General features: G+C 51.4%; 2 protein-coding genes across 2 annotated transcripts in view; one reads left to right on the forward strand and one right to left on the reverse strand.

Annotated features, from left to right (window-relative positions):
* Positions 1-7,392, reverse strand: part of SAE1 (SUMO1 activating enzyme subunit 1) — a 29,374-nt gene extending 21,982 nt beyond the window's left edge. Inside the window, exons 1-2 of the mRNA XM_083627728.1 lie at positions 6,910-7,392; positions 927-1,086 (exon numbers count right to left, since the gene is read on the reverse strand). The gene's annotated coding sequence lies outside the window, so the exon portion shown is untranslated. The remainder of the gene's footprint in view (positions 1-926; positions 1,087-6,909) is intronic.
* ZC3H4 (zinc finger CCCH-type containing 4) lies at positions 206-25,844 on the forward strand. The gene is made up of 14 exons (XM_083626784.1): positions 206-408; positions 10,424-10,640; positions 11,556-11,669; positions 12,323-12,539; positions 13,165-13,307; positions 13,907-14,003; positions 14,177-14,316; positions 15,414-15,527; positions 17,980-18,091; positions 18,400-18,509; positions 18,720-19,087; positions 19,368-19,642; positions 20,246-20,497; positions 21,588-25,844. The coding sequence occupies exons 1-14, from the start codon at positions 221-223 to the stop codon at positions 23,108-23,110; spliced, it is 3,870 nt and encodes a 1,289-aa protein (XP_083482910.1). The 5' UTR covers positions 206-220; the 3' UTR covers positions 23,111-25,844.
* The last annotated feature ends 646 nt before the right edge of the window (positions 25,845-26,490 follow it).

The raw sequence follows: 26,490 nt of genomic DNA on the forward strand, positions 1-26,490 counted from the left end.
CCTCCGTGCGGCCGGCGCCCCGCCAGCCAAGCCCGCGAGCGGAGCGCGGCGCCTCAGGCCCGCCGAGTACAGTGACTGTGCCCCGTCCCGGTGCGCCTCCTCCTCCCGCTCCTCCTCCTCGTCCCGCTCCTCCTCGGCGGCCGCCCGGCTGGCTCCCTCGCCCGCTGGCGCCGCCCCGCCGGCCCCGGCCTCCCGCCCGCCCGAGCCCCGGCCGCCCCCCATGGCCGTGGAGAGCCCCAGCGTGCCCCCGCCCAGCAGCCCGCACGCCAGGCCCCCTTCCCCCTCGCCGGCCGCCGCCGCCGCCGCCTCCCTCCTCCACAGCCACCACCACGGCAGCAGCCTGGGCCTCGGCGGCGCCAGCGCCCGGCCGCTCCAACAACACCACCACGGGCCCGGCCCGGACGAAAGGTCCAGTACCCGCCTCTCTCTCTCTCTCTCTCTCTTTCTCTCTTCTAGCGGGGGGGGGCGGGAGGGGCAGGAGCGGGGGGAGGGGAGTGGGCAGCCAGGCGGGGGGGGAGGGCAGCGCAGGTGGCCCCCTCCCTCCCTCCTCGCCCCCCCCACATGGCGGGGAGGCCAGGAGGAAGAGCAGGAGCAGCAGGCCCCGGAGGGGGGAGCGGGCCCGGCCTTTGTGTGCGCCCCCTCCCGGGCCAAGCCGGGCATTTGGACGCCCCGGGGGGGACAGTGTGACAGGCAGAGGGGATCCTCCTCCATCCTTCCCTCCCCCACTCCCTCGAGGGCAGGTGGGCAGCGCAGGGTCGCCGTGGGTCTACCTTGGCGCGCGCGCACGTGTGTATGCTCGCACACGGGGCGCGTGCCTCCTTCCCCCCCCTCCTTCTCTTCCTCCCTCCCTGTGGAGTTCTCTCTTTCATGTGATGCAGGGGTTGGGTTGGTAAGTAATCTCTTTTATTGAATAATTCAATTTGTACCTTGTTCCTTTCTTTCCCCGCCACAAACAAAAGGCCAGAAGTCAGTAAGCATTTCGTTTAAGGAAACGAGCAGAACGGTGTCCCTTTCTGTTGGGCTGGTTGGTGCCCCTTCCGTATGTGACGTTAACTTAGGAAAGTACTCACAAAAGCACACACCATCCTGGAAAGAAAAAGGAGATGTTTCGGATTACTGTATTTTTAAAAGATAGCTCAAGCCCTGCTGTAAGCTTTGCCGGGTGAGTGGCTGCCCCCTCGCCCGCCTCCCCCCCCCCAGCCAAGGGCTATGGAGCTCCAGCTGGGATGCCACCCAGGCACTGTGTCTGCAGACTCCCTCTTCATCCGGCTATCTGGAAAGTGGACACACGCTGCACTTAGTGCAGGTTTGCAAAGTTGTTTCCAAAAAGGATAAGCAGTTCCAAAGTGTAACAAATCACAGTGTCCCCAAAGTCATCAAACACTTCCACCCTCTCCCTCATTTGGTAAGCAATAACCATGTACAGTGTAAGCACCTTATTAGCAACCCTTTTCTTCCTGTTTCCATCGTCCTTTTGTTAACTACATGTTCTGTGCAAAGTTCATGTTTGTACCTCACACAAGACAAGTGAATCCAAATGACAGTAACTCTGTGTTGTGTACATTAGACTCCTTATCTCATAACCCAGCGCTTTCCAAATCCCGCCGCTCCTGTTCTTCATGTAAAACAAGGCCATACACTTGGTCCCATAGCGAGTGCAGTGTTTTGTCCTGTTTATTCTGATGAAACGGGAAACGGTCTACGAGGGCCACACACTCGCTTATGCAAAATAGCATTGGCTTGTGCTTTCTTGCACTACCAAAAAATACTTTTGTACGCATGTGCTAGAAAACATCTACAAAACAAGGAAACTACTAAGTTGTCCACTAAAGAACAGTATGAAATTTCTGCTTGGGGTGACAATAATTACAATAGTAGCAATTTATTACTTGTACCCTGACCATCTGAGTTGCCCCAGACACTGGGCAGCAAATGATAGTTTAAAAGCAAATTTCATAGTGAAGTGTTAAGTTTAGAGATTTTTTTAAAAATCACCTTAGCATGCAATGCTAAGCTCCCTGATTCTGATTGGCGGGTAGGCTGGTAGATAGGCTGCCTCTTCCCCAACCTTCATTGGAGGAGAGGAGGTAGAAGATCTACCTGAAGGAGCGTCTCCATCTCCATCATCCAGCCCGGACACTGGGGTCCAGCTCCAAGTTCCCTTCAAGGTGTGAAGCTACAGTGAGCCAGGCAGAGGGTCTTGTTGGTAGTGGCGCCCTCCCTGTGGAATGCCCTCCCATCACGTCAAACAGATAAACAATTATAGGACTTTCTGAAGGCAGCCCTGTTCAGGAAAGTTTTTAATGGTTCATCTTTTATTGTGTTTTTAATATTTTGTTGGGAGCTGCCCAGAGTGGCTGGGGAAACCCAGTCAGATGGGCGGAATAATAGTAGTAATAATAATAATTAATAGTAGTTGTTATTGGGCAGAAAGCTACTGCCAGCAAAGGCCTGAAAAGGAGGGTGTTTGGGGAAAGGGGGTGTTGGCAGCTTTGGATGCAAAGCGCTCAGGACCCTGAACCATTAGGCCTCAACTACCTGTACCTGGCACTGCAAAATGGTCTCTCCCGCCCCTTTGTGTCCTGACCACCTCAAGCAGGCAGGGCCTGGGATATGTCCCTAGACCCACCCCTCTCTGGTCGGACTCATCTGCTGCTAGTGCTGCAGTCACACACCCCTTTTCTCTTCGTGCCCCGGCTCTTGCTGCGTGGTTTGACAGTATTCACTCAGCGACATTGGTGGCAGAGATACCACTGCTGTTGGTCTGGTTGAAATTTCCTAGTCAAACTAACAGGAGAAAAGGGTTCCTTTCTCCATCACTGGTCCAGCTCTGGTGGTCAAAATAGGTGGTTTATCTGCATGTTGGTAGCTCTGGCAGGGACCTTAAAGCACGAATTCGGACAGTAACTGTTACAAAAGCCCACCTTTCCGCCAATTAAAAGCTTGAGCCATTTTATTTCTACTTGTGACTGATCTAGCTTGCAAGCTCTGAGGTGGGCTGAACTTAGGCCTGCTGACCGTGTCCTGGGCAGCCTGAATCCATGTTCAGGGAGTTTGCGGTGGCTGAATGAGGCAGCCAAGGCTTGGCCTGATGTGTTACCAAGAGTTGTGCTACCAGGTCAACAGACCTGCTTCAACTTTGAACATAGATTATTATCTCCCTGCTGTGACTTTATATTCCTCAATTCGTAAGAATTTACGTGGCACTTCTGAGTTAAGTGCATTATTTCAGCACTGCCAACAATAAGCCATTGTTGAGGCAGGTCTGGCAGTGCTTTGTAAGATCTGCTAGATTTTAAAATTCTTCCTATTGACAAAATTAGGCTGGGAGTTAGAGGGAGAAAGACAGAATAAGGATGTGCACACTTGGAAAGTACGAAGTCCTAGGCGCTGATCCTCTTGCCGATTTGCTTGATGTTAAGTGGGAAGGGATTAAAACACAAACTCTGTATCAGCATTTTATGCTGGTTACAGTCAACACATTTTTAAGGGGAGTGTTCTTGTGCCGTTAGTAGTTGAATGGAGAGGGAGAACTTTTGCAGATAAGAGTTTCTTCTCCTGCCACTGAGGACACCTGCTGAATTTCTGCTTCTCTCCCATTGTTGGCAACGTAGGAGGCTGCCCCCTGTTGAAACTCATGGGCATTCTTGGGTGAATGACGTCAGCTTAGAATGCCGTGAGTCAATAGTGTGACCAGCAAGGAAGATGGGGGAGGAAACATGGCTAATTTCCATTACAGAGCTAGAGTGCATATTAACTTCTTTGTGAAATGACCTTTTAAATTAAATATTTGGCAGGTGCATATAGCGCTTCATGCAACCAAGAGTGACTCGCAGAGTAGTTAGTGGTGGTGGCTTTTTACTGTCTTCTGATTTTTTTTTGCCCAGGGAACCTTGAAAGCAGTTTTGGTAGTAGGAGCAAAAGGTGGCCAATTCCTTCGGAAGAAGGTGTCCTACATTCTTCCATGACGGCCTCTCTTGACGAAGGGATCTTTTAATAGCCAGCTCTGCGGGTTCCACTCTCCTCTGAGATATGCCCTTGCGCTTCGTTTGGCTCATCAGTCCATAGCACCTGGTTCTGCTGCAGGCTCTTGTTTTGAAAGGTGCAGAAATGATATTGGGCTGAAAGCCGTGCTTTTGGGCAGGTTGAGGTCATTGAAATAATTCCAAAATGTTTAAGTCTCATCTCTCTCCACCCCCTAGCTGGAGGGTGGGTTTTTCAGAGAGGTCCAAGTTAGCTGCCTGCCTGAATTAAAGACGTAGTTTGTCTTGATCTCCTTTGAAAATACAGTTATCTCTAGCTTTAAGGAACTGGCGTTAGGAAATCCTCCACAAGAGTTTCCGGTGTCTTCACCCTGCAGTGTATGCTGCTAAACCAGAAAAGGAACTCCCACTCCTGCAGGGTTGAGGTTAAGAGTCATGCCCTAGATTATGAGTGTGTGCTTAGGGGTAGGTCCCACTCCTGCCAAATCCCATAGGGCCGACTCCCACCCCAAGGGGTGTGCGTTGTCACACCGATGACAGGTCCCATTTCGTTTCGGGAGAGCTGAGCTCCAAGTGTTTGCCTTATTCCAGATTTCTTAGTGAGCTCCTTCATAGCATTTTCCCGGCATTCCGAGCTCATACTTTGGGTGAAGAAAGGTCATTGTTTCAATCCCCAACTGCATCTCCAAGCAGGGCTGGGAGCAGCCATAGTCTGAAACCCCAGAGAGCTGTTGCTAGTCAGTGTGGGCAATACAGAGAGAGAAAACAAAAAAAAAAAAATTTCCCTTCCAGTAGCACCTTAAAGACCAACTAAGTTAGTTCTTGGTATGAGCTTTCGTGTGCATGCACACTTCTTCAGATACACACTGTGTATCTGAAGAAGTGTGCATGCACACGAAAGCTCATACCAAGAACTAACTTAGTTGGTCTTTCAGGTGCTACTGGAAGGAAAAAAATTTTTTTGTTTTGACTATGGCAGACCAACACGGCTACCTATCTGTAACTGAATACAGAGAGAGAGAGAGACCACTGGTTTCACTTGGTAGAAGGGAGATGCTCAGAAGATGCATTAAGGTTTTGTATAATAATGCCAGAGAATGGCGTTTTGCCTGCTGCAGAAAGTGCATTTATACTCTAGTGGGCAGGGACTCGCGTTCCACCTGCTGACTAGAGTTCCCCGTGGCTGGTTAGATTTCCTTAAAATGTCATTGGCCAAGAGTTTTTTGTTGTTGTGGAGTTCCTCACTCCAGGAAACACCCTGGCTTTTCTGAATTCATAGTTCACAGCACCCCAGCTCCTCCCCAGTTTTGCTTTCACAGGAATCATTCACTGGGTAATTACAGTTTGGTGTTCTTTCCAACACCTTCTTCTGCTCCAGTGTGTGAAATCTCAGGCCTTTGCTGTGGACCTGCAGCCGGCACAGATTTTAGCTGATGTTGTAGAAGGCTTCCATAATTGCAGCTAAGTTCTACTCAACAATAAATCCTTCCAAATTAATGAACCCAAGTTACACCCATTATCGTTATGGCTGATGTTGGGTCCAACTGTGTTCCCTTGAAGTAGACTCATTAAAATTAAAAAAACTTGTTAGTTTGCTGGTTTCAGTGGGCCTACTCTGAGCATGAGTAAAGTTGAGTACAACCCTGGGTTTCAGCAGTCTCCTAGGTAAGCAGCAGTGCTAGAAATTATCCAGGCGCTTTTTGCGACAGGCACGGGTCCAGCTGTGACCACGTGGAGATCTCTGGCTGCCAGGTGGGCGACTGACATCTCCGTCTGGCTGGCCCCTCCACCTTTCTTAAGCAGGTCAGGAGCAGAGCTTATTTGCTGCGTTTATATCCCACCTCTTTCTCCAAAGAGGACATGGTGAAGTAGGTGGAGGCTGTGGCTGCCCATAGGTCACCCAGGGGGGATTTGAGCCCTGATCTCCCAGGTCCTACACCACACTGGCTTCCTACAGGCCTCCTGTTATGGGTCAGCTATATAAATAAATATAGGGCAAGCAAAATGTCATTTAGAAAAGGATCTGAAATATTTTTCTTGAAGCTTGAATACGTATGTTTTTTCTGGATTGTTCTATTTGATTTTAATGTGTTGTAAATTGCTTTGCTATTTTTTCTTTAGATTGTAAAGTGGTATAGAAATGAAATGAAATAATAACAACAAACTCAATTGGGGGGGTGTGCCTAGACCAGGGGTCTGCAACCTTTAAGACAAAAAGAGCCACTTGGACCCGTTTCCGAAGAAAAAAAAACTGGGAGCCGCAAAACCGGGAAGGTGACGTCGGGACGGTGCGTGACTAACGCACGCACCGCCCCCATGCGACGTCACAGCCAGTACAGCGCCCGCCACAGTGGGGAGTGTCGGGACGCACAATGCGCCTCCTCCCCTCGCTAGTATCCGCCCCGGAGCTGCGGCAAAGGTGTAAAAGAGCCACATGCGGCTCCGGAGCCGCGGGTTGCAGACCCCTGGCCTAGACATACCATTGTGGCAACCATAACCTAGATTCAAGGTGCCATTGGCAATCGGCTCATATAGCTGAGTGTCTAACGCTGGTAAGCAGGTCAGGGGAACGATATCAACCCTATTTCATTTTAACATTGTGCTTGTTCAATCCAAAGTTTAGAGACTAAGGTGGTTTTTCCGTGGCTTTCCCATTTCCCACCATCAGGGGGCAGCAGAGACACTGGCCTTGATTTTTGACCAGAAAAGGTCTTACTATATCTATTAAGTTTCAGACACAAAGTAAGAAGGCAGAAACCATTCTCATATAGAGAACTAACATGTTTCAGTTGCAGTAATTAAATAAGAGCTTGATATTTCTGTGAACGGTCCAGTAAAGCAAAACCACATACCACTTGCTCTGAGGCCCTTCTGTCCTGCAGTGTTTCTGCTCCTTAATCAACTTAGAATATTCTCCTAAAATTACCTTTCTGCCTCATTGCCTTGACAGTGTGGCTTCTCTCTTTACGTCTGTGCACTGGATCCCTGTCATGTTTCATTCAAGGTTACATGTCAGGCTCAGTGGCTTCCCTTTTGTTTCCGTCTGGTCTTTTCTTCACGCTCATCGCCTGCTGCCCTCCTTCGGCACCTGTTCCCACTCCCACTTTTCTGTTCTGTGCCAGGCTCTGGAGGAGCCCCCCATGCCCCCCGTGGGCCTGTTGAAGCCGGCTCCTTCTCTTGACCGCTCAGAGGTGACCTTTGTCTTGCTGATCTCTGCCATTACGCAGCCTTCTCCTGCCATGGCTTCTTTCCTCAGCCTGGTATTCTTTCTCTGTCTTTTCTCTGGCAGATGTGATCTTTTCAAGCACGGTGCCTTTGCCGTGCCTGGGTTTTGTACTGTTGGCACCAAACACCTGCAGAAGCATGAGCACCCTCCCCACATAGACTTTCCAGGAGAAGCTTCTGTGCTGTTCTGATCCAGGCCTTGGAAGGGTTCTGGTCACGTGATCTGTGAGGTCACACAGGGCGACTGTGATGTAATACTTTGCATGAAGCTCAGCATTTTGCTGCAGAGGTAGCAAAGGGACTGGCTCCCGAGGAAAGTCCCCAAGAGCTGTGGTGGGCCAGTCACAAGGCTAGCGTTTCCCCCAGTGTCAACTTGATTCTCTGAAAGCCCTATAGCCACATGGCAACCACGCTGCTTTGCCCTATAGCCACAGTGAACACGTATGGCAAGCTCTACTATGAAGTTGACAGAGCCCTGTAGCTTTTAGTAATAATTACTTTACTCAGAGTTGCTGATTAATCGCTTTTCACACAGCATGAAGCCACCAAGTTTTAGATCATTTTGACTGCCAGAATAAGGCTACAATCCTAACCACACTTACTAGGGAGTAAGCCCCATTAAACACAGTAGGACTTACTTCTGGGTAAATATGCATGGGATTGCACATGTATCTTGCATGCTGAAGCCCTCAAGGCGTTCTCTATTACCAGACTAAGCATGGTCAAGGCGAAAGCTGTGTATTTATGCCCAGGTGGAAGAGGTTTAGGTGAAGGGATCAGTGCTGCCATTGGAAAGTGGATGGCACAGATGAAGTCCAGCTGCCCTAAAAGTCAAGGCTGCGGTTTCCCTTCTGTGCCCCCCCCCCAACTTTAGGCTGTCCAAACCCCCTCTCTCCCAAGCACTCATTTGGAGGGATGTGAGGTGTAGGATGCCGTTTTCCTTCTAAGTTATTTTGAGAGTTGGAACAGTCATAACTAGTAAATTGCAGTGCCAGATTTGGCTCTCTTTAGGTCTTGGAAGCCCCTATTGCACACGCTTCCAGTTGTGGAAGAGCTGCAAATAATTATGAAGGTTGCTGCCAGCTTTAAACTGTTCCCTGTCTGAGATGCAAACGCTCAGCCTGGAGGTGGTGGCTTTGCCCTGGCTGGCCACACACCACAGTCAGCACCGCCCCACTGTGTCCTGCTTACAGAGAGGAGGAGGCACCTGAGTGAGGACAGCCGAGGGGCTGAGCTGTGTGCAGGGCCGTGTCAGCTGGCTGGCAGGCTCTGGGGAGAAAGTCAATAGTTTCTGTAGCAGCGGCAGCAGCCCGGCTTCCACCATGTGTGCTGCAGAGGCAATTTGACTAGCAGCAGACTTTTAGTGTCAGGTGGAGGAAGAGAGGGCTTCACTGAGGTGAGGCATGAATATACCTGACGAGCAGGCAACCCTCATCCCCCTCTCTTCCCCCACCGCCCCCTGAGATCAGGAGAACAACCCTGTTTGCTGTACTCAGGTAGCACCAGTAGCTCCCTGCAGGTAATGCTGGCTCACGCAGAAAGGATGTGAGCTTGTCTCCCCCGGCAGCTCTTCCTTTCGTGAAACACATCGCTTCCTTGAGTGCCTGCTGTTTCTTAACCCTGGAAAGTCAGATAAACCACATCCTTTACCTATTGCCTTCAGTTTACAAGCACAGAACCTGGACTAGCATAAGACAGGCAAATTGAGGTGGTTCTTTATTTGAAATACATTTTGAGTCAAAATGTAGTGAGTATTCTAGTTTTAAGTGCGTGTGAAGTTTGTGAGTCCAACCTTCCAGCAGAAAAGTGGGCATGGTTGCGATTTCCACATCTGATGGTCTACACTGATATGGGCTTCTTTTCTTAAGTGAAGATTACGTCCATTAAAAATGCCATATGGGAAGCCGGCCCCATTGCCAGCTTTGTATCTTGGTCTGTAATTTACTGTATGTCCTTGGGTCTCACTGTTGTGCTTGGCTCACGGATACTGACGGAAGCAGCTAAACCGTTTGTGGCCTGGAGAGTGCCAGCCTAGAAGTTTTGCTTTCGGAGTGACTGGCTGGCCTGGTGCCTGCAGGGCTTCTACCATAGTGATGGGCTACTGGTGGTGGTGCTTGGAGTGGTGGTCTTCAGAGCACCCGCTGACCTTTCCCCACTGCTGGTGTCTCCACAAACCGCAGTAGGCAGCCAAGACAAAATAAAAGCCTGTGTGTCATTCCAAGTAGGAGACGAGCCCCTTTAAATGGCTGTTGAAGGCCCCAACCAGATGTTCAGGAGATGTTGGTTTCGCTTTAGAAATAAGATTCCCACTCAGGAATTTGGTCGCATGTAAGGAAAGCTTACAAGCTGTTGTGGCAGAGGGATGGTGAGCACGACGTATCAGCTGAATCCTCGGCTCTCAGCTCTCACTGGGTCTCGCCGCCAGGCCGCCTTGGGTCAGCCCATTATCATCACCCTCCTAGCTGTATTATGGAGGGGATAAAAACGGAAAAGCTTTTTTAGTAAACACTTAATTTATGAAATGAAAGCATGTCATGCATGAACTCCTTTGAGCAGTTTTGGGGACTTGCTTTAGAAATACGTGCGTTATTTATCCTTTCAGCCTTGCAGAAGAGTGCAGGGTTCCTCAGCAATTGGTTCTCTGGCTTTGGAATGGGGATGGAAGTTGTAGTGACTTTTGTCTTTGGATGGGAAGAAGTGGCACTTCAGCTCTGGGCTTTCTCAGCTCTTCTTGCGTTGCCACTTTGCTGTATTCTTGGGCTGGGGAGGAGTAAATGGGTGACCTTGCAGTGGCAGTGTAAAAAGGCAACACTTCATTTCTGTGTGCAGTTCCAAGCAGTTGGAATAGCCATGTCTCTTGCTTTTATTTAACTCTGAGGTTTCCAGTCACAAATGTGTTTGTGTAGTCAGATACGTAGCCAGCCACTTGATGGTTGCTTTTGCTGGTGTGTGCGTGCATGTGTGCGTTTCTATCCGCTCCCGGAATACAGTCTTAGGGCTGGAGCTGCATTCATTTTTGCACATACTCTGCAGAATAAAGACCTGTTCTGGGAGGCAGCAGGACTGGTTTGGTTCTTTTCCAATGCACTGATCAGGCCTGTGACCTTTGACAGGCAAGCGACATGCTATTTAGCACAGTTTTCTGCTTTGAAACTCCCCTCTGCCACCTGCCTTGCTCCTTCCACCCAAGTGATTCTGGTTGTGTGTCTTTACAGGGAGGATGGGGAGCTGGAAGAAGGGGAGCTGGAAGATGACGGGGGCGAGGAGCCGCATGATGCTTCAGAGTCCCAAGAGAAGAGTCGGAAGGACAAAAACGAGAAGCATCATAGTGACTCGGATGAAGAGAAGACTCACCGGAGGAAAAGGAAGCGTCGGAAAGAGCGCGAGAAAGAGAAGCGGAGGTCCAAAAAGAAAAGGAAATCCAAGCACAAGGTGGGTGAGGCCAGGCAAGCTTCAAGAATATCAGTTTCAGACCCCTCCTCAACCTTTCCTTTGATCTTTGCCCTGGTCTGGGGTCAGAGAGCTGGGGACGTAAAGGGGATGCCAAGCACAGACTGCCTCCTGCATTTCTTAACAAGGATCTTGGGGGGCCCAGAGCCTGCTGTGCCTATGGCGTGCTGGACTTCAAAAGCGTGAGGGGGCCACACAACTGCATGAATGAGATGATCAGTGATGAACTAGAATCAAAGGTGGCAGAAATGTTTGGAGGCTAGAAGAGATCACTCTTGGTTAAAAGCAACGGCTTCTAAGGTGAACAGATGATACGAGGAACCAAAAACAGTTAGACTTGCATGTAGAAATACCAAAGTATCTGAAAAATCATGTAACCTAGAGTGCATGTGCTGGAAGCCCCAATTTCAAGTTGCATTTGATGCCTTTGAAAACTGTCTGCTTGCTCCAGGCAAGCAGCATCTTCCAGCTATCTATCATCTATCTATTTTCAACTGCTACCCATTAGCCAGAGCTTTCAAATCCCTAAAAACCAAGGAGGGTCATTGGCCTATCAGGTTTATAATCTAAAAAGACACAACACAAAAGAAAAGGGTTGGGAGGGAGGAGGAAATAATCTAATGGCCAGCTGGCATGAAAAGGTTAATAGAGAGGAGACACAAAAAAGTTGCTTGTCTCTCTGTTGTGCCGATGGGGTGTCCCTGCTGCCCTTGTCTTCTGTTGGCTGTTACAGCCTGATGTAGTGACTGCTGCTTCATAAATAGTTGGAATTCCCACCTGTGTAGAGAAGTCTGTGCTGAAAACATTAAAGCTCCTTTTAAGCAGTAGCCAGAGCTGGGTGAATGAAAAGAGCACGATCTGGGGAGCAGCCGCTAACAGCCTTGCCCTCCTTTGCAGCGCCATGCCTCTTCAAGTGACGATTTCTCAGACTACAGTGAGGACTCAGACTTCAGCCCCGGCGAGAAGGGGCATCGGAAGTACAGGGAGTACAGCCCTCTCTACTCCTCCTCCGTAAGTGCATTTGGAAGTTCACCGGGAATCAGGCTGGGGTCTCAGTCCCACCCTGCGGCTAGGCAAAGGCTCCCACGCAACAGGGGCCAGCGGGATTTGTGGCAGAACTGGCAGGTGGCAGTGGAGGCCTCTGTGCCAGAGGGGAAAGCAGGCAGCTCCCGGAAAGGGTGGTTTGGAGGAGAGCCCCCCCCCCCAGTGTGGGGCCCTCCGTACTCTTTGGACTACAGTTCAGCCTCAGCCAGCATGGCCAGTGATCAGGGATGGCCCTCTGGAGAGGCTGGTTTAGAAGATGCATAAGGAGCCCATTTGTACCTCAAGACCCTATACACCTGAGGACCAGGTTATGAGAGAGACCGCCTTATTCCTGCGGCCTACGGGAGAGTTTCTCCTGCAAGTCCCCAGGATCTCAGCAGCCCTCCTCCACAGGAACTCAGGCCAGGGTTTTTGGTGTGGCTGCCCCTGCAGCGTGGAGCAGCGTTTCTGTTGAGAGACGGGTGGCTTTCCCAGTTGACTCAATGTGTTTTTGCCAGGAGTGCCTATGGCACCCTGTTTCCAGTACATTTGCTGTTTTCATTGTACGTCTCCTTGAGATGATGGGTGATGGTGATCAGCTTGTTATGCCTGGTAATAACTCTGTGTGCGTTCACTTCCAGTCTCATCAGCAGTATTCGTCATCTCACAGCGCCCCCAAAAAGGGATATTCCAAAATGGAAAGCAAGAACTACCCCATGTACGAGGAATATGAGAACGAGGGCTATTGTGACTATGAGGGAGAGGATGACGAGGACATGGGCAAAGAAGACTATGATGACTTCGCAAAGGAGCTGAACCAATACCGGAGGGCCAAGGAGGGGTCGCACAGGGGGAGAGGTACACGCCTGCCTGTGCTTAGCCCTCATTCCAGATGCTGGGAAAGTGTTTGCTCCCCAGTACAAAAGTGACGCCCATCGTGAAAGTTAGTCAGCATTCAAAGGGATTAAACTTGCCTTTTTAAAAGGCGCTTCAGGCTCAGTGCAGATTTTTGTTCTGGGTTCAAACTCAGAAAACAGGGTTGCGTTCCTGCCTGCTTTTTGTCACCAGGGAGGAGTTGAACTGTCTCTGCCTGTTGGGCTCCCTTGAGGCCAGCTGCATGTTTTGAGTCAGATTGACTTTGGTACCGAAGGTGCGTTAGCTCCTTGGTTACACAGCATCCTCTCCTGGGACTGAGGTCCCTTGCCACAACATGGCTGCTTTCCTTTCCCTTGAGATCTTAGTCATAGAAAGGCAAGACAACATATCCCCCCACCCCACCCCGGGTGTGTTGTGTCCTCTGGTCCCCAGAATCATGGAGGCAGGGCTGTGCGCCATTGCATGGGAATTTTGCTGTTCCTGATAGACAGATGCAAAACGCTCTGCTGTTCCTGCTCACAGGGAGCCTTGGCAGGAAGCTGGAAGCAGCGTCTCTTTATGCCCCAGAGTCTGATCCGTTTTTGTTTTGTTTGTCTTGTGTCCACAGGGGGTCGTGGCCGAGGCCGAGGCTACCGTGGTCGTGGAAGAGGCGGGATGCGAGGGCGAGGCATGGGCAGAGGCAACCGTGGCAGGGGAAGAGGAGAGCATCCGGAGGAGGAGGAGGAGGAAATGTATGAAGAGGAAATGGAGGTGAGCTGGCACGGTTGGCGCTTGCAGCCAGCCCAGCTTCTGCATCTTGTGTGGCATCTAATCAAAACATACACAACTGTTTACAATGGAAGTATAATACATACTGAATGTCCCAAAGCAATTGGTATCATGACCCAAAATAATATCCACTTGAGGCCTATGTGTACAGTGGCAGAGGACCTGAAAAAAACATATATGCAATCTTGCAAATTGCTTTTCAATATAACCGAGAGTTCAATAGTTCGACTATGTAGTGAATCTTCTAGATAAGATGAAGGACTCCGGCCGAGGAGATGCCTGGGCATTGTCTTCATTTCGCATGTCATCTTCTAGTCGGTTCAGACACATTGCTAAATAATACATGTCATGCTGTTCTTACAATGTACATTGCGGCTGTACATTGCGTGGACGTTATTTTGTCCAGTTGCATAATATCAATTGCATCGGGACATTCAGTGTGTGTTATGTTTCATTATATACAGAGTTGTGTTTGTTTTGGTTAGATTCTATTCTCTATTCCTTCATTGTTGGATACTCCTTGTGTGGCATTTCATGAGCCAAACCCCATTTTGCTGATTTCTCCTCTTTCTGAATTCCAGTACTGCGAAGGAGAAGAGCCTCCAGGGGGAGATGAGTATGACGACTATTCCAAAGAGCTGAACCAGTATCGCAGGAGCAAGGAAGGAAGGGGAAGAGGTAGGTGGGCCGGGGCTCTTGCGGTTGGCCAAGCCTCCAGTCACCCCTCACAGGCCTCACTTTCCCCTTTGTTTGCGCTGGCACTGTTGTGATCCAGTTGCCTGTGTGGACTTGAAGGGACGGTGTGTCCTCTGTTGCCATTTAAGAAAATGTTGTTGCTTGACTTGTTCCAGGCTTAGGTCGTGGCCGAGGCCGTGGCTCCCGTGGGCGAGGAGGCAAGGGGATGGGCCGAGGAAGAGGCCGGGGGAGAGGAGGCATGGGCAAAGGAGGGGGGATGAATGAAGAGGACGACTACTACGATGACGACATGGGGGTGAGTGACTTCCCTGACCCACGTTCCTTAAGTCTTCCCCTACAGTTTGTGTGCCTGGATCAGGCCCCTTCTGCTTCCATGGGGCCAAAAGCCTGATTGGTCGAGATGCAGTTGCAATCAAAATTACTCAACCGCCATTGCAAATCAAGTTTACAGTGGAACCTCGGTTTTCAAACATAATCCGTTCTGGAAGACAGTTTGACTTCCGAAACATTCGAAAACCGAGGATCAATGAGCGGTTTGCAGAATCCATTGAAAAAATAGAGAAATGCGCCTTGGAAGCCGTATGACTTCCAAGGCGTGTTCGAAAACGGAAGCAATTACTTCCGGGTTTTCTGCGTTCTGGTTCCAAATTGTTCAGCTTCTGAGATTTTCGAAAACCGAGGTTCCACTGTATTATCAAAATTTGCAGACTTTCAGCTGTTTGCAATGAGCAAATCAAACAAAAGCAATTGAAATAGCTCAGTTCAGCATATGCTTCATGGTTTCCTCAAATTCAGCTGAAATTGCAACTTATACTGACTTCTCCAGTCTCACTATTATTCAACCCCCTATATAGAACCCCTCACAGCAACACAAATACAACAGGTGTTGTCTCAAGCGCACCTGGTACAACTGATCAAGGGCTCCACTAGTTGCACTAGGTGTGCTTGAACACATGAAATACCTGAGCTGACGGTTGCAGAGTGTCAAATTTGGCTGCATGGTAGAAATATGGCTAAGTCAGGAGAATGGTCCAAGAAGGTAAGAGAAGAGCACATCGCCCTTCACAAACAAGGATCAGGATACAAAAAGATAGCAAAGGCACTGCATGTTCCTAGAGACACTGTTGGCAGCATAGTTTGCAAGTTCAGAGTTAAAGGAACAGTGGTTACACGACCTGGATGGGGCAGAAAAAGGAAGCTATTTGCAGCAGCGGCCAGACTTCTGAGAAGGCAGGCTGGGAAAAACCCCTGAGTGACTACAGAATTGTTGCAGCAGGACTGGGTGGCAGCGAGCAATATTTACAGATTGTTTTGTTCTAAAATTATGTAAGCTACTTTCGGAGGCTTTGCATGAATAACATTGGTAAATAAAGTGTCTTGTGATTGCCATAGGATGGAGGCGGAGGCGGGAATTATCGGCGGAACGACCACGATAAATCTCACCAGCAATCAGATAAGAAAGGAAAAGTCATCTGCAAATATTTTGTGGAGGGAAGATGCACCTGGGTAAGTGTTCAGGACCAGCTTTCCTTCCTGGCTGCCTGATGATGTGGTGACCATGCACTAGGTCTGCAAGCGTATGTGCCATCAGAGTCTGTTGCAGCAAAAACAGCAAGGTGTCTCTCTGGTGGCACCTTAAAGGCTCATGGACTTGTTATGGCATAAGCCTTCTTGTACTAGAGTCCACTTGCCTCAGAGGCTTGTACAGTACAGTGGTACCTTGGTTCTAAAACTTAACCCGTTCCGGAAGTCCGGTCAAAACCAAGGCGTGCTTTGCCATAGAAAGTAATGCTAAATGGACTAATCTGTTCCAGACTTTTAAAAACAACCCCTAAAGCAATTTAACATGAGTTTTACTATCTAACGAGACCATTGATCCATAAAATCAAAGTAATAAACAATGTACTGAACGGGGTTCTACACAGTCACAAAACAAAACTAAACAAAAAGAACCACAAAAATGCAATATAAATAGCAAAAACAGACAGACCTCGGCGTAGCACTCAAAACGGAAGTGTGGCACTCAAATCAGAAGCGTAACACTCAAAACAGCACGTTCAGCTTCCGAAAAGAGTTCGCAAACCAGAACACTTTCTTCCAGGTTTGCAGTGTTTGGGTTCCAAGTTGTTTGAGTACCAAGGCGTTTGAGAACCGAGGTGCCACTGTACTTACGAGGCTGGTGGGTTTGGACTCTGTGTGGCTAACAATTTCCGGAGGCTTCCATAGTAGGTTGAAGAGCATGTATCCAGTGTAGGAAGAGCCGCTGCTTGGGAAGATAAGGGGGGACAAGCCCAGAGGGCTGCTGGCTTGTGGCCTGCATTGCAGTGCTGGAAGAAAGCTTGCCTGCTTTTGCATCTGCTGGAGAGCCGTCCCATTGCTTATAGGAGGCCAAGTCAGGAGTGGTGAGCAGTCAGCAGTTCTTGTGCCTCCGTAGGGGTCAGTGAGCAGGCTGGCTAGACGTTCTCTTGGCCCTCATGCCTTAGCTCCGTTCCCCTGTTGGTGGTGCCCATAACGGCCACATTTGGTGGTTCACCTGCCGGTGGTCGGATCGTGGAGACACAGAAGCTTCCATCTCATTTAGGGATCTCTGTCTCCGGTTCCTGTGGCCCCATTTTTGCTCTGATCCTGCCAGGAAAGGGGGACATGAGTATTTGACTAGAATGAGCAGCAGATGAGGTGAGGTGCCTGTTGTGTTCCCCTTCGCTGCATTTGGGGGTTCATGGCTGATGGGGGACCCTTTCTATGTAATGCATACTTGCCCTGTGTGGAGGACGCAGTGGCTACCTCTTGGGGTTTTTTTAATATATACATTTTTTATTTTTTACCAACCACCAAAACACAAACAGTGAAACCCCCCCAGGCGCCTGATACATTGGGTGTACAATATTCAATAATATACGTATTCAATAATTACATATTCAATAATATTCAATAATAACATATTCAAATTAACCATACGTATACTTCTATATACCTTAACACTCCTCCTTCCACAAGGTTTATTTAACTTTTAACATTTTAATTGCCCCAAATTGTTCAAACCTACTCAAATAATATTTTCTCAAACAAGTGGCTACCTCTTGAAGGAGGGATAATTGTTTCATCACTATTCTGTTTTGTTTGTTTATTTTGTGTGCCCTTCACAAGATCTCAGTGTGGCTATAAATGTAGAAATGCAATAAAAGAAAAGAAAAATTGGCAGCCAAAGAGTTAAACTATGCGCCATTCCCCGTCGCCAGAGTCAGACTTGGGTGCTCCACCTTCTCTTGGGAGGAGGGCAGAGCAGCGTGGCCCCATTGCATGTGCCTGGAAGTCTACAAGGCATATGGTGTTCTGTGGCTGGTTGCAGAGGGAGGGCAGCAGTGGGCATCTGTTGCTCTCTAGAATTTGCTGGACTCTGGTTCCCATCAGCCCCGTCCAGCACAGCCGGTGGCCAGGGATGGTGGGAGTTTTAGTCGAACAGTACCTGGAGGGCCATGGGTCCCTGAACTCTGCTGTATGGGAAGAGATCACCGTGGGCTCTCCATTGACTTGGCGCATATTAGATTTCACCTCTTTTGCAGGCATAATGTTACGCCGCTAGATGCCAGCTAAGTCCCGCTTCTGTCTTGCTGTACCACCAGCTCTGCCCATTTTGGCCTCCTGTGCCAGCAGTTTACTGCTGATGTCACAACAGCACCTGCCCTTCCAGGGTCCATCACAAAGACCTTGAGTGCTGAGCCTGTCCTTGTAACTTGGGAAGGAGTTCGTGGTTGTACATGGTTGTTGCTGTTCTTTCCAAATGAGAAGTTCTTCTTTTTCCCTCATTGTCTGATTGTGTGAAAAGGTAGCTCATCTCACCTCTGGAGTTGATTGAGGTGGGGAGTGTTTCCAGGGATGAACTGCTAAACATCCTTTGTGCTCAGGTGTCACACTGCGCAAAAGTCAGCTCTTTGCACCTTCTGCTTTTTCCTGGCAGGGCGAACACTGCAACTTCAGCCATGACATTGAGCTGCCAAAGAAGCGGGAACTGTGCAAGTTTTACATCACTGGCTACTGCGCCAGAGCTGAAAACTGTCCCTACATGCACGATATCCTTTCTGGTTGCTTCCACGCCGGGGTTTCTTAGATTTGCCTCTGAGTCCTGCATTTTTAGAGGAAAGCTAATATCAAAGGGTAGGTGGGGGGGTTTAATCTGACTCTCCATACTGTGGACAACGGCTAAGCTTCAGTCAAAGTTTTTGAGCTGGGCCAGGGTTGGGAGATCAGCCCCCCTTCCTGGGTGTGAGAGCCCTGAGTCTGGGGGTGGGCCTGCTGCAAGCCGAAGCCTGGCCTGGGGTGCGTTAGTTCTCCTGTGCCTTTGCCCGTGGCATGATTTACTTTCTTTAATGCCTCGCACGGGACTTCCCTTGCAAGCTGTTCCACACGACTGGGAACTGCATCAATGGAGACGACTGCATGTTCTCCCACGAACCTCTCACAGACGAGACGCGGGAGCTTCTGGATAAGGTGAGTGGGCCGGGGGGCTGCTGAGATTTGCTTCCGGTCGTGGAAGCCCTTTGCCGAGGGCAGTGCCTTCTCCTTAGCAGTTGTGGGGGGCAGGGATGGTTCGGGAGCCATGCAGTCGGCGTGTGGGGATAACGGGAGACGACTCCTGCCTTGCCACCCAAGGCGGCCCCTGCCTTCTTCGCCCACGGCCTTGTTTCGCTTGCCCCTTAGATGCTGGCGGACGATGCTGAGGCCGGAGCAGAAGACGAGAAGGAAGTGGAGGAGCTGAAGAAGCAAGGCATCAACCCCTTGCCCAAGCCGCCTCCCGGGGTAGGGCTGCTGCCCACCCCCCCTCGGCCGCCGGGGCCGCCAGCTCCAACGTCGCCCAACGGCCGACCCATGCCTGGCGGGCCACCTGCTCCACCACCCCCACCGCCTCCCCTCCCGCCCCCTGGGCCCCCGCAGATGCCGCCTCCGATGCACGAGCCCCTCTCGCCGCAGCAGCTGCAGCAGCAGCAGGACATGTACAAGAAGATTCCCTCCCTCTTTGAGATTGTGGTGAGGCCCACCGGCCAGCTGGCGGAGAAGCTGGGTGTGAGGTACGTGCCACCTTCCCTCCAGTGCGTACCGGGGATCTGCTGGGGCCTCTCCCTCCCTCCTGGTGGCAGCCAGAGTGCTTCAGGTCCAGGCCTGGGAGGGTGGGCTGGCTCCTCTTTCCAAGCCACGCTCCTCCTCCTCTATGTCCTGCTGCCTGGCAGGGAGCCACATGCGGCAGGTTTGGCTTGACCTGCCTCACCCCGTGCTGAAGTGAGCTGCCTCTGAAAAGGCTCCTCTTCGTCCTCGGCCGTTTTCTGACCCTCGCTGTGTTCTTTCCTCTAGGCACCCAGGCATGTCTCCGCCTATGTTCCCTGGGCATCCCGACATGCCCCCAGACATGCCCCCCGACATGCTTCCGGACATGTGCCCTGACATGTGTCCCGACATGCCCATGGGCCCCGGCATGAACCCTGGTCCTCCCATGGGCCCCGGGCCCCCAATGATGCCCTTTGGGCCCGAGGAGATGCCCCCTGGCCCACCAGCACCCGACTTCTATGACGGCTTCTACCCGCATCCAGAAGGCTTGGAGATGGACCCCAACCTGATGGGTGGCCCAGGTACTTGATCCTTCCTTTTAACTCATTTATATCCTGTCCTCCTTCCCTCCCTCCCTCTCTTCCAAAGGAGCCCAGTGGCAAAACAATACCATTCCAGGCATTTAAAAGAAAGCATGTGAAAATAAGTCAACATCTGTGTTTACTCATTTAAAAAAAGCAGTTAAAAATAGGTGAGCGTCAGCAGTGTGGCTAAAGAGAAGCTGTGGGCAGCAGGCCTATTATTATTTTCATCATCATCATCATCATCATCATCATCATCATCATCAGACACCCCACCTTTTCCCCTTATGGGACTCAAGGCAGCTTCCGTCTGAAAACAAGACCGTTGGACTACAACTCCCATCATCCCTGACCACTGGTCATGCTGGCTAGGCATGATGGGAGTTGTAGTCCAACAACATCTGGGGACCCACAGGTTGAGAAACACTGTGCTAGAGAATTGAGTCCAATGGGCCTTTGGCCCCTGCAGCGGCCCAGTGCCCCCAGGGCCACAGTCTGCTGGGAGGCGGCCGCTCCTGGAGGCTCCTCTGTCCCCAGCATGGCTGTGCTTGCTCTCCCCGCCCTTGTTTCTCACGGCCTCCTTGCCTGCGCTTTCCCTGACAGAGGGCTACGGGAACTACGATGAGATGGACGAGCTGCCTGGGGAAAACATCTTCCCCGACCCTTCCCTGGAGCCAGACCCCTTCTGCGATGGAGGGATGCCCAGACTGCAGAAGCCTCCCACCACCGTCCCCGACTTCCTGCCGTCCACGCAGCGGGCTCTGTACCTGCGCATCCAGCACAAGCAGCAGGAAGAGGAAGAGAGGGCTCGGCGGCACGCGGAAGGCTACAAGCCGGATCGGGAGCACGAGGAAGGCAAGTGGCTCCGGCAGCCCCCGACTCCAGGCTTGCTTGGAGTGGCAACTCTAGTTCTTGGAGGGGGGGGCAAGCTGCTCTGGTCGTGCAGCCTGGCTGTCTTGGTGTCCTCCTAGATCAGAGGTTGGGAAGTGGACCCCCAGGACCCCCTCCCTCCATGGACCACTTTCACAGTTGGGCAAGGCTGCCTACCTGTCAGTCACCTCCTGTCATGGGACGTCAGGTGACTCAGCTACAAACCTGCAGCTTGCAAAGGAAAAACCAGGCACTCACCTAAGTTGTCGTCCCCGCCTTCTGAGTCTTCCTTCTTTGCCGGTGGCAGAATTTGAGACTTTTTGAATTTGATGCTTTTTTCTGCAGGTTTATCTGCCCCGTCCCACCCTGTCACATGACCTCAGGTGATGAGCAGGGGGCCATGGGTGGGGCCAGAGGTTGCCCATCCCTCTCTTAGAGCCCCTCCTCCTGGGGTTCTTGAGCTGCAGCTGGTGAGAAGGAAGCGGTCTCTTCATTTAGGCTGAGGACACAATGCGCTGCCATTCATGACTGAAACAAAAAATTTTTTTTCCTTCCAGTAGCACCTTAAAGACCAACTAAGTTAGTTCTTGGTATGAGCTTTCGTGTGCATGCACACTTCTTCAGATGCACACGAAAGCTCATACCAAGAACTAACTTAGTTGGTCTTTAAGGTGCTACTGGAAGGGAAAAAAAAATTTTGTTTTGACTATGGCAGACCAACACGGCTACCTATCTGTAACTGGATTCATGACTGAGTCAGGCATAGTCCAGAGCCCTAACTGACCTCTAAAGCTTGGGTGGTGCATGTCTCAGAGACAGACAGAGAGGCAGACACTGTCTCTGTAGCTGCTCCTAGCGGTTTGTCAGAACCTAAAACAAAGGAAGACCTTTTGCTTGGGATGGCAGTTTGCATTTAATGTTGCCTTAAGCGCTTTGGCCAGGCGAGGTTTGCGCTTTGCAGTTTCAAGTATCTTGTCAGTTATCCCTGATTTGGGGGATACTACAGCCAGGAGTGATACTCCAGCTTTGCCTCGTGACTCATTCTATTGCCCCTTCTCTCTGCCCCCCCCCCCAGGTGATACTGGCAATTGGTACTCCAGCGACGAGGACGACGGCGGCAGCAGCGTCAGCTCCATCCTGAAGACTCTGCGGCAGCAAAGTTCCAGCCGGCCCCATGAAGACGCTCCCAGTGGCGCTGGCCCCGCCTTGGGCAGGAGCGACCCTCGCCTCCAGAAAAGCCAGCCCCCGGGAAGCGGCCGGCCGGCCGACCCTCGCCTCCTGCGCGACCCCAGGCTTTCTCGAGGCGTGGAGCCTTCCGCTCCGCCCGGCGTGGGGGACGCAGGGCCCACAGATCCCAGGCTGGCGCGGCACATTCCCCCCTCTGCCCCTAAAGCAGACTCTCTGCATTCCAGCCCCTCCGTTGGGCCGAAGGGCGTTCCGGTTGCGGAAGAGGAGGAAGGGGAGAGGGCCCTACGGGACAAGCCGGTCACGATTCCCCTGGATGCTCTGCCCAATCACACCCTGAGGGACCCTCGGGGTCAGCTGCAGCAGTTCAGCCACATCAAGAAAGACATTGTCCTGGTCATGCCCGGCTTTGCCCGCATGGTCCTGTGGAGCCCCGAGGACCTCATCCCGCTGCCTGTCCCCAAGCAGGAGTTTGTTCCTGTCCCGGCGGCTCTGCAGGCTCTGCCTGGTCTTGATCCGCGCCTGAACCGGCCTCAGAACTCCACCGGCCTCTCTGACCCCAGGCAGCGGGCAGCAGCCCCAGCAGAAGCCTCGGCCGGCTCTGGCTCCAGCCTCCCGGACTTTGAGCTGCTCTCGAGGATATTGAAGACCGTCAACGCAGCCGGCAGCCCCACCCCGAGCGACAAGCCAAGCGACCCCCGGATGCGCAAAGCCCCTGCTGACCCCAGGCTGCAAAAGGCTTCTGAGCCAGCGCCCTCGGCGCCCTCAAAGCCAACGGAGGCCGCCAGCACGTCGGTAGCTGGCCCTGCTGCCTCCTCGGAGGCAACCCCCAGCATCGCTCCCTACGACCCCCGGCTGCTGACGGCGGGAGGGCTGAGCAGAGGCACCGGCCAGAGCAGCGTCCTGAGCGGGATCAGCCTCTACGACCCAAGGACTCCGGGCTCAGGCGGCAAGGCTGCGGAGCCAGCTGGGGAGGGCAGCCCGGCGGCTAAGGGTTCCGACGGCGGCGGCAGCAGCAACAGCAAAGGCAGCACCAGAGGGAAGGAGCCCTTGTTTGTTCGCCGGTCGGCCCTGGACCAGCTGGAAGCGGAGAAGCCCAGCGCAGAACCGTCAACCGACAGGTACAACAGCTACAACCGGCCACGGCCCAAGGCTGCCGCCGCCGCCACCACCACGGCCACCACTGCCGCCCCCACCACCACGCCTGCTGCCACAGAGACTGCCGCACAGCCCGGCATCCACAACCTTCCGGTGCCCCCCGTCTATGGCATGGTGAAGCAGGCGGCCAAGTCTGGGGCAGGCAGCCCCTTTGCTGGAAACAGCCCTGCGCAGGAGGGGGACCCGCAGGACGCCGGCTCCTTAAAGGATGTTTTTAAAGGCTTTGACCCCACAGCCTCCCCGTTCTGCCAGTAGTATTAAAGACTTGCCCCTGCAGCCTTGTGCCCGAGAGAAGCAGCAGTGTTCGAAACTTGTCCTCTTCTTTTCCTTTTATTCCATTAATCCACCCCCCTCCACCCCAGCCATATAACTTGTATATACATCCTTTGGGTTTTGCTCAGTGCTGTAGCGTGTGATATCCAAGCTGCATTGTAAAGAAGTAATCAGAGTATCCTAAGTAGTACTAGCCAGTATTGTCTGATGCCCTGGGCCTTTGTTTGAGGCTCACCTGAAATCATTCATTGTCTTCAAATCCTCTTTGGAAACCTGGGCCAGCAATCCCTCCAGCCCTTAGCCTTCCTTTGCACAGTGGGCTACGTCCGAACCCCTCCTGCTCCTCCTCCTCCTCTTCAGGTGTTCTCTGCGGGGTGGAGGAGAGGCTGGGGAGAGAAAGGTGGTTCTTTCCTGTTGCGTCAAGGGATGATGCTGTCAGCCATGCTGATCTGTAGAATATATGTATCTTCATTTCTTAGCTGTAACAAAATAAGTGTATCATAGCCTTTTTTTAAGAAGAAGAAAAAAAAAATCTAGTGCGGTGAAAATTACCATGGAGAAATAACCATGTTGGATTATTTTTGTAATTGTGTTGGGTTTTAAGTACTTGTTTGCCATTTCCTGGAGGTTGCTGGATCCAGATCCAGCTGAACTAGAACAGGGCGCTACATCCGGGGTGTTGGGGCGGCCTCTCAAAAAAAGTGATGCTTTCTACCAAAACAGAATTTGTAGTATTGAAATTAAATTATTAATATCCCTTTGATTCCACTTGTCTGTCTTCTGCACTTGTCTTAATAAGCAGGCACTGCCAGGGCTCCCAAACGGCCTGTAGATTATGTAGCTCCTAGGAGAACAGGCACTTTCGCAGGCATCTTAGGGAGGTGGAACGGGGCAACTAGAGCAGGCCAGGGCCCAGAGGCTCGGCTGCAGAGCAGGTTCACTTAAAATCCAGCCTGAATAACTCAAGATTCCACGTGGCTTTAGAAGTGGAAATGTTGCTGCAGGTGGACAGTCCTTTTGGAAGCATCAGAAGAGCAGGTGTCTGGCGTTTTGCTTCAGAAGCAGCTGCTGAGGACCAGGAGCAAGAACCAGAGATTGCAACGTCTGTTCTTGAGAGATCATCGCAGTCAACTTGCCTGCTGGCTGTCTTAAAGCCCAGCCAGAATCTCTTCTCAAAGGGAAGAGGAGTTTGGGGCCTGCACTTGCTTCGTAGCCCCCCTGCCCTGCATAGTACTACTGCCTCTCCCCTGCCAGCGTCGTGAGGTTGGCATCTCATCGTCTTTGTGTTAAAGCACACAAAGCTGTTTGGCCTGATCCTGTAAGCGCCTGCTGCCTCTTGGCGGCCTCCTTCAGGTGGGGCTGCTGCTCTTCGTCGTCTTCCTTCTCACTTGTCCATCTGCACTTGAAGGCAGGAGAGAGACTGGATGCTGGCCTGGAAAAAGTATTTCTCAGCAGCAAGGGTATTTCGCAGCTACTTGCAGTGTTCTGAAAAAAGCACGAGCTCTGTCAGCTCGGCAGAGACGAGGTGCTTGTGCCCTTTCTGCACAAGGAACCTACCCAGAAAACGAGGAGGAAGAGGCAGCTGAGGCTTCCCCTCTGCTTTGACTGAGTCCTCGCGACCCAGCGTGGTCAAAGGCAGCATCCTGCAACTTGCTCAGCACACAGCATCCCCAAAGATTTGGAACAGGTTGGTCTCTTCCCCCCTGCGTGGAGGTAAACACCCTGAGCGGAGTGTGTCTCAGCTGAAACTGACTAGCTGTAAGAAGGTCTTCTCTCCCTACCGTGTAGTATATATGTATGAGAAGGTGGTGGGGTGTCTTTCATTCGGAGAAAAAAGTATTTAGGCTTGGGAAAACAGCTTTAAGGCATTTGCATTGCTGGGAACGTTGTGGGTGCTGAACTTGGCAGTGTTTACTTTAAAAAGGGCCATCAGGACACCTTGAAAGGTTGGTCGTTCCCCCAGACCTGTGCCACTGCAAATCCTCCTGTTCCAGGCACATTCATTTAATGGAGATGTGGTTTGGCTCTTACCCGGGAGCATAAAAGCCACAGTGTATTGGAGGAACTGGTTTAAGAATAGGAGGGACGTGTTCCATCTCACTCCAAACTTAAACCAGTTTTCCTCGGTGAAAGCCGAGACGGTTAAGCCAATTGTCCGTTCTACAAACTTAGCAACCGTTTCACCGTTCTGACTCTATGCACAAGCATTGAGGTCTAGCTGCTGTAGGTCCTGCAGGAGGGACAGTGAACTAGAACAAAATTCTCAGCAGCCTCCCCAAACTATCATTTCCAGGGCTCCTTGGTGCAGCTATAGCTCTCAAACTGGTGTAAAGTTTTTGAGTGTAACTTTAACCGGGGAGGTTCTTTGTGAAGTATTCTGTCTTGCGTGCTTATTTAGATAGAGATGCTCAGTGACATTTGTATAAAAAAAACTGATCTTTTGTAAAAACTGTAAAATCACTTCAATAGACACAAATGGCAAAAAAAATTAATTGATGAAATTGGTCATCTACCAGAGCTTTATAAACATGCTATAAAATGTAAATACTATTTGAAATGGGGTTTGTATATATTGTACCGGTATTTTTACAGTGAATCTTTGGTTGCATGGCTCTCTACTTTCTTTTGTATCACACATTTGTCTTCCAACAATGTCATCCAGACTCAAGTCTCCTATCATTGTACTGCTGACATTAAATGATGCAGTGATTTTAAAGGCTGCTGTTGTTTGGCTCTGGTGTGGAATCCCTTTGTAACAGAAATGACGCCCCCCCCCCCCCCCGCCCGAGCTGCAGTTTTTCAGCCAGGGGATGCTTGGAAGAGACAGTATGCAGGGGAGGGGAGGGGTCCCAGGATGGTGTGGCATAAGGTAACGGGAGGGGGAGGATGGCATTTGCGAAAGGAAGGTGGCAAGGCTGTCTGGCAAGCTTGGCATCTGCCATTCTTGGATTTCCCAAACTACTCCTGAGTGACCAGCCCACCGGTCCTCTGCTCTGAGATTGCAGTGACAACCACTTCGTACACATCCTGAACCAGTTGTGTTTTGGGCTGGGGGGCTGTGCTGTGCAATGTCATTGTGCAGGGGGGACTGCTGCTTGGAGAAAGGAAGCGAATGGGACCTCTTCCAGCCAGACCAGGAGAGGCTGCAGAATGTGGAGCAGGAAGGAGGGCTCTTGTCTAGGCCAAAACTCCCCCCCCCCCCGGGCAAACGAGGTGGCTGCTGTGGGGGCCAGGGTAGAGCCCCAGCAGCCTGCTGGGGAGAGCCCAGGAGGGTGGGTCTGCAGCCTCCGTCAAGGGCATAGCATCACAGACGTTGGCGTACCTTCGTCTGAGGATCAGAACAGCACCTGCTGGCCTGCCTG

The sequence above is a fragment of the Podarcis filfolensis genome (genome assembly GCF_964270895.1).
Source record: "Podarcis filfolensis genome assembly, chromosome: 8".
In the NCBI taxonomy this organism is placed as follows: domain Eukaryota; kingdom Metazoa; phylum Chordata; class Lepidosauria; order Squamata; family Lacertidae; genus Podarcis; species Podarcis filfolensis.

Coding starts and splice junctions, on each gene's coding strand:
- ZC3H4 (XM_083626784.1), top strand. CDS start 221: ATGGCCGTGGAGAGCCCCAGCGTGCCCCCGCCCAGCAGCCCGCACGCC. Junction 10,641..11,555: donor AAAGGAAATCCAAGCACAAG/GTGGGTGAGGCC, acceptor CCTCCTTTGCAG/CGCCATGCCTCTTCAAGTGA. Junction 13,308..13,906: donor TGTATGAAGAGGAAATGGAG/GTGAGCTGGCAC, acceptor TCTGAATTCCAG/TACTGCGAAGGAGAAGAGCC.